Genomic DNA, 13,063 nt, shown 5'->3' with positions numbered 1-13,063 from the left:
TTTGTTATAGATGGAAAATTTAAATTTAAAATCACCTATTTTTTAATGCTTCTAAAATTACCCAAAGAGCAAAAGGACATTTGTTTAAAAAAAAAAAAAAAGACAGACAGAAAGAGAAAGAAAAAAACAAATACATATGCTCCTCAATAGAGGATTTTTTTGCCACTTTTTAGGACAGAGCAGATAAATTATAAATTCTGTTTTTCATAATGGTAATAATAAAACCAAGCTAGTGGGTTATATTAATATATATTAATATAAATCTGCAAACTACACCTTTAAATATCATAAGATAGCCATGTGAATCATGAAAAAATGGATCTCTGAGCACGTCAGTGGCCATAAAGTTCTCCCTAAATCAGATGTTAGAATCATGGGTGCTTGTTTTTTGTTTTAAATTTTTGCACTGAGCTTCTTTGTTGTTTTGAAGTGAAATAATTTGCCTTTTCATGCTCACAAAACCAGAACCTACTATACAATGTCAGGGCTTGTAACCAGGGCATCACTTACACTGTTGGATTCTCTGTTAAACACATTTTCCAAACACACTTTATTTCCTAGGCTAGTCAAGGACCGTACCAAAAAAGCACTAGTGGAAAGAGGGTCACTTCTGAAACTGGGTAGATAAGCACTGACTGTGTCTTATTTTGTTTATAGTTAAAATAGTTTAAAATTAAAATAAAAACATTTTGAGCCTGAGAATACACAGGTAGGAAGCCACATTACTAAAACAAACGGAAAACTCTGCAGATTTGTGATCAGACAAACAACATCATTCTAGTAACCCACAATAATCCACACTAAAACTAGGCCATGTATCATAGGAAAACTGATTTATGCAGCTTTATCTGTCCCTAGAACAGAATTTCAGTCATAGTCAAGGGCACGGGCACTGATTTGCTGCCTGACTGAGCCGGATGCAATGTGAAAATCCTTCCAAAGCTAATTAAACCAAATGAAATCAACACATTCTTATCCAACAATCGTGACCTTAAGACAAGCAATAATGAATGTATGATTGCCCCCTAAATCCCTGTGTCATCAAGAGGACTGGCAGGTTTTCTAGGCTCTTTCTCTCCGTCACCCCCTTGAAACATATACAAAAAAAGCCTACTTTATTCACTGTATTTTTCTTGGATTAGATCCCATGTAATTACTATGTGGACCCTTTCATGCTTTAAATGGGGTTAGAGCCACAAAATGTTATAGTAAATTAATCTTTAACCATAGAGCAAGCTAGTCAAAGAAAACAAGAAAGAAAGAAAGACATCTAGTAATTAACAGTTTGTGGACAAATCCTTAGAGATTATGATAGTATGTTTTAGGTCCTTTAGTCTTGAAAAAGATTTTTAAAATCAAATCACGTTCAAAGTGAAAAGGCTGCTATAATACAGATGTGCATTCAGGACTTCTAATGTGGCATATAATTTGTATTCTGTCAGATGCCGTATTTTCATACTCTATTTTAATGTAGCCTGTTATGAGATAATGAAGACTGTCCTCACCTCAGCAAACAAAGCCAAATGCTGTCTTTATAAGTGGGAAAAAGTACTACAAAGAGGAGTGAACAAGGAACATGTGTAACAATAACTATACCTGTTTAAGAAACTTGTCGGATGCTTGGCTGTGCTTAGCTAACACATTTGGCAATGCAGGATTTGCATATTCAAATTGAGGATTATAGGTAAAATCGGACTTGAAGAATTTAATCTTCTCTTTTTCCACATTGGAAGGCTTGATAGCAGTTAGTATACAGAGTTTTCGGCCAGAGACATCTACCTCTTTACCATGGCTTTTTGACAATTGAGGATACTTTGGCTTTGTTAGACAGGAAAAATAATGTCTCTTAGCCTTGCTTTTGGGTCGAGGTGGCAGTCCTATGCTGTTCCCTGCAACGGAAATACTGTGTGTAAACTTTACACTGCTGGACACTGGGCTAGCGATAAAGATGGATGGCTGCCTGTTCATGCAATACCAGCCACTGCTGAGCAAAGGCAGTGGGACTTTGATCTTGCGGTGTTCGTTGCTTCGCGAGGTAGTAGAAGACTTGGTGGACTTTCTGTGCCTCTTGTGGTGGGCAGATGACAGCTTTTGAGAGTGGTGTTTTTTCTCCTCTTTGCTTTGCAGAAGGACATTGTAGCTACTGGTTCCTGTTGTGAAAATATCCTTAAGGATTCCAGAGGACAGGTGCTGAAGACTGCTTTCATTCTCAACGATCAGCTTATGTTCTTCTGAATTTAAGACTGATTTTTTAGAGAACTCTTGCTCAGGCCAGTGAAGTTTTTCTGCATTTAAAAAAAAAGAAGAAAATGGAAAGCTAGAACAAATCTGACTGTTCTGTGATGACACAATAAACAATATACAATTCTTAGGACCTAACAGAATAACAAGTATGAAACAGAATCTGAATAGAAAATAACTTTTTACATGACTACACCTACCTTAAGATAATCTTGATTTTAAGATAAAAGGAAACAGGCGTGTGTGTGTGTGTGTGCACACACACATATTGTTAAAGAAGCTAGATGTGGAATTTCAGACTTAATATGCACAAGCAACTCTGCCCATCTCAGTGCACATCTCAGCAACTACCTTGTTTAAATTCAGGCACTGTTATTTGTATATACATTTAAATAGTTCAATTATATAATTATCTTTTCTACTTGTGTTTACTTTGAAGCAAATTGTTATTATCTTTAAAGATTCTTTCAAAAAGTAATTGCTGTTTAAAAATATTGTGATCCTTGAATTATACAAGCAGTAACGGGCAGTCTGTAAGTGCATCTCACGAAAATGGAGACATGCCTCAGAAACTCTCCTCTTAGGCTATGTCTACACATAGGGCAGCATGTAGAGTACATACACTGTACGCCTCGGTAGCATGGGTACAAATAGCAGTGAGGCACGGCTTAGGCAAGTAAAATAAAGACACACCAGAACCTTAAGCTATATACGCTTCCTGGCTCTCTACATGTCCTAGCAGTGCCTCTCCTGTCTATACTGCTATCTTTAGCCGTGTAGAGGGTGGGAACTCTAAACTGGGGCTCTGCCTCAACTTATGGGCTTGGGCCCTGAAATTTGCTGCTCTCCCTTGCCTGAGGGTTGAGCCCAAGAGATGGCTAATTCCCCCCCCCCCCCCCTTTGACAGCCTGCTACTCCAGGGACATGACAGCAAAGAGGTGTGGCCTCCCTCAGAGACTGACCGTGAGAGACAGCCACACACCCCTACAGGCCTACCGACTGTTAAATCCACTTTTGCAAAGCCAGTCCCTTGTCCCCATGCTGGGCTGTGTGGTAGGGCAGCCCTAATGGCTTGGATCCCTGCTGGCTTTAACTCTGCAGCTGGTTCCTTCCCCTGCAACATCCCCTAGGGAGGAGGGAATTTCTACAGTGCCAAGCAGCGGCACATAAAAGTTAATACAGTCTCCATCCATATGTAGCATCTGTGCTGATTCCTCATGGCGTTAGTGGAAGAATGATGTGCATTTCACTGGTCCTATCTACTCCTCCCAAGCAGATCCTCAGCACTGCAGGGACTAAGAGGGTACGGTTGCCAATTTTGGTTAGACATATTCCTAGAGGTTTCATCACATGACAGACAATAGAACGTTAACAAAGGGATCATTAAATCCCTCACAGGTAACTGAATCAATAATTCAACTCCAGCTTTGTTTTCCTAGTAAAATTAGACTTCTCTCTCGGAACAAATGAGACAAAAAACATCATACAACTATGTTTTCATGCTTTATGAATTCATTTTCATTTTTCACACTGTACAAACTCATGTTCTTCAGTGCTACTGTGGATACTGGTGCAAGCAGTAAACTGATCAAGATACTGTGGTCTCATGTTTTGCATGAACGTACACATCTAGAAATGGGGAAAATACCACACAGTTTTGGAGCGTCCCTCCAACACTGAAATGATGAAGTTAGAAGTACAGTAGAACTTCAGAGTTACAAACTGACTGGTCAACCACGCACCTCATTTGGCACCAGAAGTATGCAATCAGGCAGCATCAGAGCCAAAAATAATCATAATAAAGCAAATACAGTACTGTGTTAAACATAAACTACTTTACAGAAAAGGAAAGTTTAAATTTTTTTTTGACAAGGTGAGAAAACTGTTTCTGTTTCAATTAAATGAAGATGGTTAAAAGCAGCATTTTTCTTCATAGCAAAGTTTCAAGGCTGTATTAAGTCAATGTTCACTTGTAAACTTTTGAAAGAACAACCACAACGTTCTCTTCTGAGTTAAGAACACTTCAGAGTTATAAACAACCTCCATTCCTGAAGCGTTGGTAACTCCTGAGGTTCTACTGTATTTTCCCTGCTCTGACAAGCAGATATTATGTAAAATTAGTTTTGCTTTATGGTCAATTTGAGAGACTTCCTTTACGTTTGGCACTGAGATGGCTTCAGGGCATTACAGTTCAAGTTTAATAAAATCAGTTTAATCAACGCAGGACCGATGCTTACCTAGCTTACTTTGCTTTGGTGTATGCTGTAGTGGTGTGCGAAATTACAATTCCCAGCATAAAGAAAACAATATCAAGTATCTGTCCCACAGAGTATGGTGCCCTCAGGATACTCTCCAGTGGGCTAACGTTCACAAGCCACATTAGTATATGTACATTTGCTACACAGTGAAAGGTACTTTTGGCAACAAGAAAAGGATTGCTCTCATCTCTTTATTGGGGAGAGGGTGAAAGGAGAAAGGTAGGGAAACCTACCTTCAGGCATATATTAAATCTAACAATGTGAGGCTCTTTGCCTTTAGGAAAGGTGGATGCTTGAAAACTTGCCCTTTAACAAGTGACCTCAACCTAGTCTCTAAATGTGGGACTACCAATCTGATTGCCGGAACATGTGAAATCTTACACAAAATTTTGGGCACACAGTTTTGGTTGTGCATGCAAAACTGAAAGTGTATATTTACTGACCACCTTTGAAAATTTAGCCACAATATTTACAAAACAATTAAATTCCAGCTATCTAACAGTGGAAATTTGTCACCTTTACTATGAACCTAACCAAAACAGTGTTGGGGTAGAGAAGGGTTTTCTATTGCTACAATGTAAGCAATTATTTGGAACTGAAGAAGCATATCACAAGCATATCTAAGAAATGATAAAAGTGAAATAGAAGTAAAATGCAAAAAAAACCAGTCCAAAATAAAATACAATCCCAGAGATTCTTGCATAGGGTGACCACATAGCAAGTGTGAAAAATCAGACGCTTTTATTTTCAGGAGTATATTTGCCTATAGAAGACAAAGCCCTTAATACCAGGACAGTTCTGATGATGATAATGGGATGTCTGGTCACCCTACCCTTGCATCAATTTAATATCGTGTACCTATTTGGGGATGCACGTGCCAATGGAGCTTTTGGGTCTAAGTACTACTGTCATGGCAATCTATGAATGGATCACCCAGTTATCTGCCAATCTCTGCATAACACAGGACAGCAGCAGCAAACAATCCGAATCCTGCTGTGACTATCATGCATATGTGAGTGTTGCAGTCTGGGCTGTAGATTCCCAGATCCACACAGCTCAAATATATAGTAAATGTTCCACCAACTACCACCTCCAAATCTGTAGCTAGATTTAAATATGCATTCTGCAAGAAAGCCTTACAATCATCTGCCAAACACAGTATGGGCTCTTTAAACGTTCTCCAACCTAAATTTACACAGAATATGACCAGAATTAATATTGTGTGAGACACATTTGTGTTGGAAGATAAGGGTCAATGGATGAGCCAAAAGATTTGAATTATTATAACAGATATTATATTCCATATTTTATATAAAGATCAAAAATCATGCAACTGTTGTGCTGAATCCTCTACCTGATACTGTAATCTTCACTACTTTATTTTCCAAAATAAAGTGGAAGGGACTGACATTTTGAGACATAATGGCAAAACATCCTTGAAAAAGTGTCGTGAAAATTCAACATTCGGATTGTTTGCTGCTGCTGCCCTGTGTTATTCAGAGATTGGCAGATTGGCACACTGAAGGTTCAGAGAACAGCATGAAAAACCAACACCATACACTGTATAGCAATAGAAAATATACGGGACTTGATTCTGATTTCTCTTACAATGGCTTTATACTACTAAACTCCATTTACTTAAGTGGAGTTACATGTGATCTATCCCATTGCAAAAGGAGACTCAGGCCCAAGACTGGGGATGAGTTGTGGTTGTTGTGGGGAGCCATAATTCTGCCTTTCGTTATTTGTGTATGTGGAACCTCATCAAAATGTTAACATACATTTTGCATTTATAAACTGCATTTATTTTAGCCTATGCCTAGCTTCAGATCATGTAGAAACACAGTGGCAGCAAATATTTGTTGGAGGATATTAAAATTATTACTATAGATCTAAATTTCATATAATTTCTTACTGAAATTATTTGGTTTCAACATCTAGAAACTGGCATGTTCATACCATCATTTATTACATTGTAACTAAGCGCCTGATCCAAAGTTCATTGAAGTAAATGAAGGGTTTTTTTTTTTCTATTGACTTCAGTGGGCTTTTGATCAGCACTTAGGGCCAAATCCTGGCCCAGTGTACAGCTTAAAGATTGAACATCATACCAGGGATCTCTAAAAAGGCTTGGTGGAAGAAAACTTCTCCCACCTAGGCCACTTGTGGTCATTCTTGCACCCCCCAAGGACTGGGTAATTCCCAAGGCTCTTAAATCTTGCTCTGCAGGTGGAGACAATCTTGCTCTGTAGGGTGAATAGTTTGGTGGATCTTTGTAGTCACAAATCTCCCTGGCCGTTCCATTCCCTGCTCTCCGCACACAGGGAGCCCCTTTGGAGTTAGGCTGCATAGCACACAAGGAGAGTGGCCTTTGCTGCATAAGGGGCAAATCCTGTCCCTCTCACTGTACTGATTTTGGAGAGAATCTTTGCACGGAGGTCCTCAGAAAGATTTCTTCCCAGCCCACCCTCCCGTGTGTTTAATTGTAGGATGGTAAAGATATGGCTGTGATTTTTTTAGTTTTGTGATTGTCATTTTAGAGCATGACTCTCAATAAGTTACCCTAATATGATTTTTTTTTCTATTCAATAACAGCAACCACACACAATAACATCATGTGTTTGGCTGTCTATTTTGCAGGAAGGCCAAGTAGTTTACAGCATTTCATGTACAATAATAAAGTAGCAAAAGTCTAAAATGGAAAGTTATAGGGAAGATATTTCACTAATTTCTTTAGTACTGATGTCCTCCCTCTGACTCATCCCACAAATTTGCAGTTATGTTTTTTTGGGTATTTTTAAACTTGTAAACAATTCAGTATTTGTCATGAATATTTAATAGATGGTACATGCTCTGACCGTATTAAAGACTCAAGCTAATGTGCATTGTTTGTGCAGACGGCTGCAGAATCAAAATTCTGATGGCTATGCAATATCATAAATGTGTATGTGCACCAGATTCTTATTTAGCTCAAATGACAGAGGCCAGTGCTTTTGAAGCCTCAGCTCAGACTCCTAAACCCTCTTTCACTGTGATGCTCGGTGACCGTGGTTTGCAGCACAGTGACAACAAAAAAAAATCCTGTCTGGCCATCCTTTTCTTATAATGATAAACATATTCCAGCTGACTCATTATTTATAAATTATATTGCAGTAGCAACCAACCTCTGCAGTAAGCATGGAGGCGACCAATCCAAGGATGAGTGCAATACACAAACAGTGTTTGGCTCTGTAAAAGCACATATGAAGACACAGAATGTGAGTCACTGCCCTTGGGCAAGTATAAGGCCTCTCTGGGGAACAGCCCCAGTACGAGGGAACTCTATGCAAAGCATAGAATGACTGGTGCCCCCCACTATAGGGAGCATTCTGAGATGGAACAGCGATGTATTGGGTGAGTATGGCTAAAGCAGACCTGTATTCTGGTGATTCGGTATCTGTGTAAAAGCTTACCAGGGCTGCTGAAACAGGGTCATATCTTAAGGTGGCCTTCTAGGCTGCCCTAATCTATACAGAGTCTGTGCAGGATTCTGGTTGACCATAAATAGGGTAGGCTTCAGCCACCTCCACTTATTCCCTGTCCTGGTGATGAAGCTGGTCCATGGTCCCTACCTGAAGAATTTACAATCTACAGAGACTTCATATGTATAGGTGCATATATAGTACATATGACACGGGTGGCGGGGGGAAAATATGTTAGAATGATTGGATTGCAAAGTAAAGAACTCAAAAGATGCCTGTGCAACCTTAATTAAGCCTCCGTGTGCATCTGCATTATGATACAGTCTTTATAAATGGGAATTATGTGTATAATTATGGGTATTTAGTCAATATTTCTTTTTACACTCCTCATTCAGTAAGCCTCAGGAATTATTTAATGCACACCATCCTAACCCTGCACTTAATACCAAATTAGCAATTTCCTCCTAGGCATTTCTATAGTGCTCTCACAATGGTAGTATCCGGGTATTTACAGACATTAATGAATTTCTCTTCATAATACTACTGTGAGATTAGATGGTGACAATATCCCCATTGTACAGTTGCGGAACTGTGGCACAGAGAAATTAAAGCCAAAATTGTCAAGTGTCCACTAATTTTGGGTGCACAATCTGAGACACCTATGACCACATTTTTCAGATTCTTAGCATTTTTAGACAACTTTAAAAGTTTCCAAGACACTCTCGTGTCTGATAAGTCTCTATCTGTGTGAAGTGAGATTTTTCACAGGCTTGCAACGTAGGTCTTACAATGGAAAGTGTCGGGAAACCTTAGCCATATAGGTGGTGTGACCAGCTCTGCCATTGACCTGAAAATGGTTTTTAATTGTACAACTTGTCAGTAAACTCAATTAAAAGAATAATAGCTAATTTTCATGCCATCACAATAGCTCATACATTAAAACAGATAATTGCCTATTTACAGGGTCTACTCTGAGTTATGAAATGCCTGCAAAATTATATTTTAGAAGTCAACACTGGTTGTAAGATTCTTTAAAAATTGCACTTAACGTTTGTATCTTGCAACCTAATATCTGCTATTCAAAGTGTATTTTTTATATTAAAACTAGAAATTTAGCTGCAAGGGTAAGTTTCAGCCCACTGGCTTCAACTGGGTTCCAAGAATGACCACTCTGGGTAAGACCAATGGTCCATCTGGTCCAGCATTAGTGGCCAGTGCCAGATGCTTCAGGGGAAATAACAGAATAGGGGAATTTATCAAGCGTTGTTCAGACTCAATTTCTGGCACTCATAGGCAAAGCATCAGATTGTATCCCTGAAATCTTGGCTAATAGCAATTGATGGACCTATCCTCCATGAACTCATCTATTTCTTTTTTAAACTCGTATATACTTTTGGCCTTGACAACATCCCTTGACAATGAGTCCACAGGTTGACTGTGCATTGTATGAAGTGCTTTCTTTTGTTTGTTTGTTAAACCTACTGGCCTATTAATTTCATTGGGAGACCCCTGAGACTTGTTATGTGTGAAAGGGTAAATAACACTTCTTTATTCACTTTCTCCCCACCATTCTTGAGTTTATAGACCTCTATGTATACCCCTTAGGGATCTCTTTTCTAAGATGAACAGTCCCAGACTTTTTAATCTCTCCTGATATGGAGGCTGTTCCACTCCCATAATTGTTTTTATTTCCCTTCTCTGTAGTTTCTTCTATTCTAATATATCTTTTGGAGATGGATGCCCAGAACTGCACATAGTGTTCAAGGTGTGAGCATACCATGGATTTATATAGTGGCAGTATGATATATTCTGTCCTATTGTCTATCCCTTTCCAAATGGTTCGTAACATTCTGTTGTGACTGCTGCTATACATTATGCAGAAGTTTTCAGAGAATAACCCACAATGACTCCAAGATCTCTTTCTTGAGTGATAACAGCTAATTTAGACCCCATCATTTGGATTATGTTTTTCCAATGTGCATTGCTTTGCATTTATCAACACTGAATTTCATCGGCCATTTTCTTGCCCAGTCACCCAGTTTTGTGAGATTCCTTTGTAACTCTTTGCAGTCAGCTTTGAATTTAACTATCTTGAGTAATTTTATATCATCTGCAAACTTTGTTACCTCACTTTTACCCATTTTTCCAGATCATTTATGATATTATTCAGATTCAGTAGCAGAATCAGAACCCAAAATTAATATCTTCACGGTTAACTATAATTTATTATTACTGTACATTTCTAGGGGCGACTTCATCTATTCTCCCCTCTAGTTCTTATTTCTATTCCTTTAACTTCCCCATGTACTGACATTTTCACCATCACTCAGCTGACAGTGCCACTACCAATCTGAAGCCATACACATTTTAAAAGCCGATAAAGCTACTCAGGTTAATGCTAATTAAAAGCAATCCTAATAAAGAGCATAACAACGTCTTGTGACAGTGCACTTACAATCAACTCCATCATGCCCCCTCATTGCTGGACAGATTTCCCAGTGGTGGGCTATATTGGCCAGAAGCACTTTAAGAAATTATGTACAAAAATCTTTTAACAAAGCAATTGTATGGGGAAAAACAAAACAAAACTGGTTTCAAACTACAGGAAGTTAATGGGATACCCCTGTAGTTTAAAAGTAATTATATACCGTACTGTACATATATTTATTCCTATATCATGCATTTAATATATAGTGGTACTTTTTAATTGGTATTTATAGTCCGTGCTGCTTTCTCTATTGTTGTTGTTATATGGTAACTGTTTGCACAGTTCTCTAAGCATATTAGTGGCAAAGGGGTAGGAAAGATATTGAAGAAATAATTGTCAATACTTTTCACTACTATTATTTTATGTTTTATTTGCTTTTGTTACCTCTTTTGTGTTTTTTCATTAAAATGCTGTAGTTACATTTAAATTCTACAACTTCTTAGGATCGAAGGGTGCCTCATAATCAAAATTATTGGCGTTCTTGTTTAGTGTTTTGTTTGATTTTTATATTGCCTCTTTTGTTCTCTCCTTTTTTCGTTAAATTTAAGCTGTTTAGGGATGCAGTACCCCAAGTCACCTTGTCAATGAAGAAGCGAGGGGTTTAAGAAGTGAGATCATTTAGTATTTTATTTGGTTGCCATTTTACTTTTTTTTCTGTTTTGATATCATTTTTATTGATGTTGCTAGGAAATGTTTGTATTTTTGCAAGGCTGTGCCCTAGAACATATATCAGCAGATGGGAGATGGCCACTTCATGAACAAAATTACGAGTCATTTAGTATTTAATTCATGGGGGTTTTTTTGTTGTTTTTTTTTTACTACTGCTTTATTCCAATGTGATCGTTATTCATTATAATCATTATAACAATGCAGCATCCCAACTTCATCAGGGGACGGAAGACACCTCAGAAACGAAATATTATCAGTTTAATAATTTAATGGGAAGAGGGGGTATTTAAAGTCCATTTTATGTCTTTTTTTTTTCCACTTTACCTGCTTAAACTAAGCTTTCCTGCTGTAGTTGGCAACTGCAGGAATAGGATGGGAAGGATTGAAATCTAATGGTGATGATGATAATAATGAATAGTAATACTCACCAGTGACACGGATGGATTCAAGCATCATTCCTCTTGCAGTCTCTCTCTCTATATGTATGTGTGTGTGTGTGTGTGTGTCTGCCTCTGCTGCCCTAACACCCTAAATATGCCCCCTCTGCATGGAGAGCTGAGAGACACAGGCAAGGAGCAGGGTGGAGATAGTATCCTCCTTTTGTTTATCCACAGGCTGGCGAAAGGGGGAGGAGAGGGCTGAGGTGGCTGCAGCAGTGGGGAGGGTGCAGGGCTATGTGCAGCCTGTCCCCCACCCACACCTAGCAGCAGCTGCTACCTCCCCGACTCCCTGCTTCAGGGACCGCAGGGAAAGGGCTGGCTAGGCTCTGTTGCCAGGACACCCGCCAGCTTTCCATGGCACGGCACAGCCCCAGGGCGAGAAGGAGGGACCAGGAAAACGCAGCACCCGCGCAAAGAGGGAGACAATGCGCTTTTCCGAATGGAGACTACAAGTCCCAGCATGCAATGCGCTACAACGATTCCCAGCAGTCCTAGGCACAGCCGGGAGCAAGCTGGAGCGTTGCATCCTGGGATTTGTAGTCTGGGAGGGAGGTTAAGCAGCGTTGCCAACCCCAGATATGGAGTACTTGTGGCACCTTAGAGACTAACAAATTTATTAGAGCATAAGCTTTCAGTGCTATGTATGCCGTGGCCGGCGTGGAGATCTGCACAGCGGACTGTGGCTGACACCTCTCCATGCCATTGTAGGCAGAGTTGGGCCAGTACCCCTACTTTTATTTTTCCAGTTTGATCTCTTGTAATTTTACTCTAGTTGATGTAAATGCAAATACTGGACCAAATTCAGCAATGAAATAAATTATAGTGTAAGTTACACCTCGGGTATAATGTAGGAAAATGGATACAAGTGCCCCAGTAATGTGACTTGTGCCAGTTTAACATTCAGTGCATGTGCAAACTCAGTGTGGCTTATACCACTATGAATTCTCTGGGGCCCGAATTGAATCTAAGCATAAGCAGTGTCAACTCTCACTGAAGTTACTGCAAGTTGTATCCACTTACAATAGGGCTGCATTTGGCATCTGAGAGTTTGGGTGATGCTGTGGATGCAATTCGAAGCAGGGAAGTTGTTAGAGCAGCCTGTTTGCATTTCTTGTTATGACACCCATCTGTCCCTTGACATGCAAGTTACCCAAATTTTAAATACCCACTAAATGTCAAACAGCAGCAAATTACACTGCCTTGACACATACGATTGATTGACCAACTAACATACATTTGTTCTGGGAGGTTTTTGGCTTTTTTCAGACTTCAGAATATTACCGAGATAAATTTTTTTGAATCCGACTCTGTTGGAATACACTTGGTACAGTAATACATTTTGATTTTTCTAAATGGTCAGCACTTTGTTGACACTTTCAGTCCCTGTTTTCCAATTATGTACAATGTCCAGTGTTCGAATTAACAATTTAACAAATATATACCATACTGTATATAACTTTTTTCATAAATCATAATACAAAGTCATGACATCTGATTGTATTAGGA

At 39.1% G+C, this 13,063-nt stretch overlaps 1 protein-coding gene across 2 annotated transcripts in view; it reads right to left on the bottom strand.

Moving 5' to 3' along the window:
* Positions 1–11,589, bottom strand: part of KIAA0895 (KIAA0895 ortholog) — a 45,075-nt gene extending 33,486 nt beyond the window's left edge. Inside the window, exons 1-3 of one of the 2 annotated variants that reach the window (XM_043508744.1) lie at positions 11,546–11,589; positions 10,416–10,484; positions 1,597–2,285 (exon numbers count right to left, since the gene is read on the bottom strand). In XM_043508744.1, the coding sequence (XP_043364679.1) occupies positions 1,597–1,968 (372 nt within the window). In that variant the 5' untranslated portion in view covers positions 1,969–2,285; positions 10,416–10,484; positions 11,546–11,589. The remainder of the gene's footprint in view (positions 1–1,596; positions 2,286–10,415; positions 10,485–11,545) is intronic. The other variant, XM_038392897.2, reaches the window with a different exon arrangement.
* Between the last annotated feature and the right edge of the window lie 1,474 nt (positions 11,590–13,063).

This window comes from Dermochelys coriacea, chromosome 2 (assembly GCF_009764565.3).
Source record: "Dermochelys coriacea isolate rDerCor1 chromosome 2, rDerCor1.pri.v4, whole genome shotgun sequence".
Taxonomy (NCBI): domain Eukaryota; kingdom Metazoa; phylum Chordata; order Testudines; family Dermochelyidae; genus Dermochelys; species Dermochelys coriacea.
This window is presented reverse-complemented; position numbering and strand designations above follow the sequence as displayed.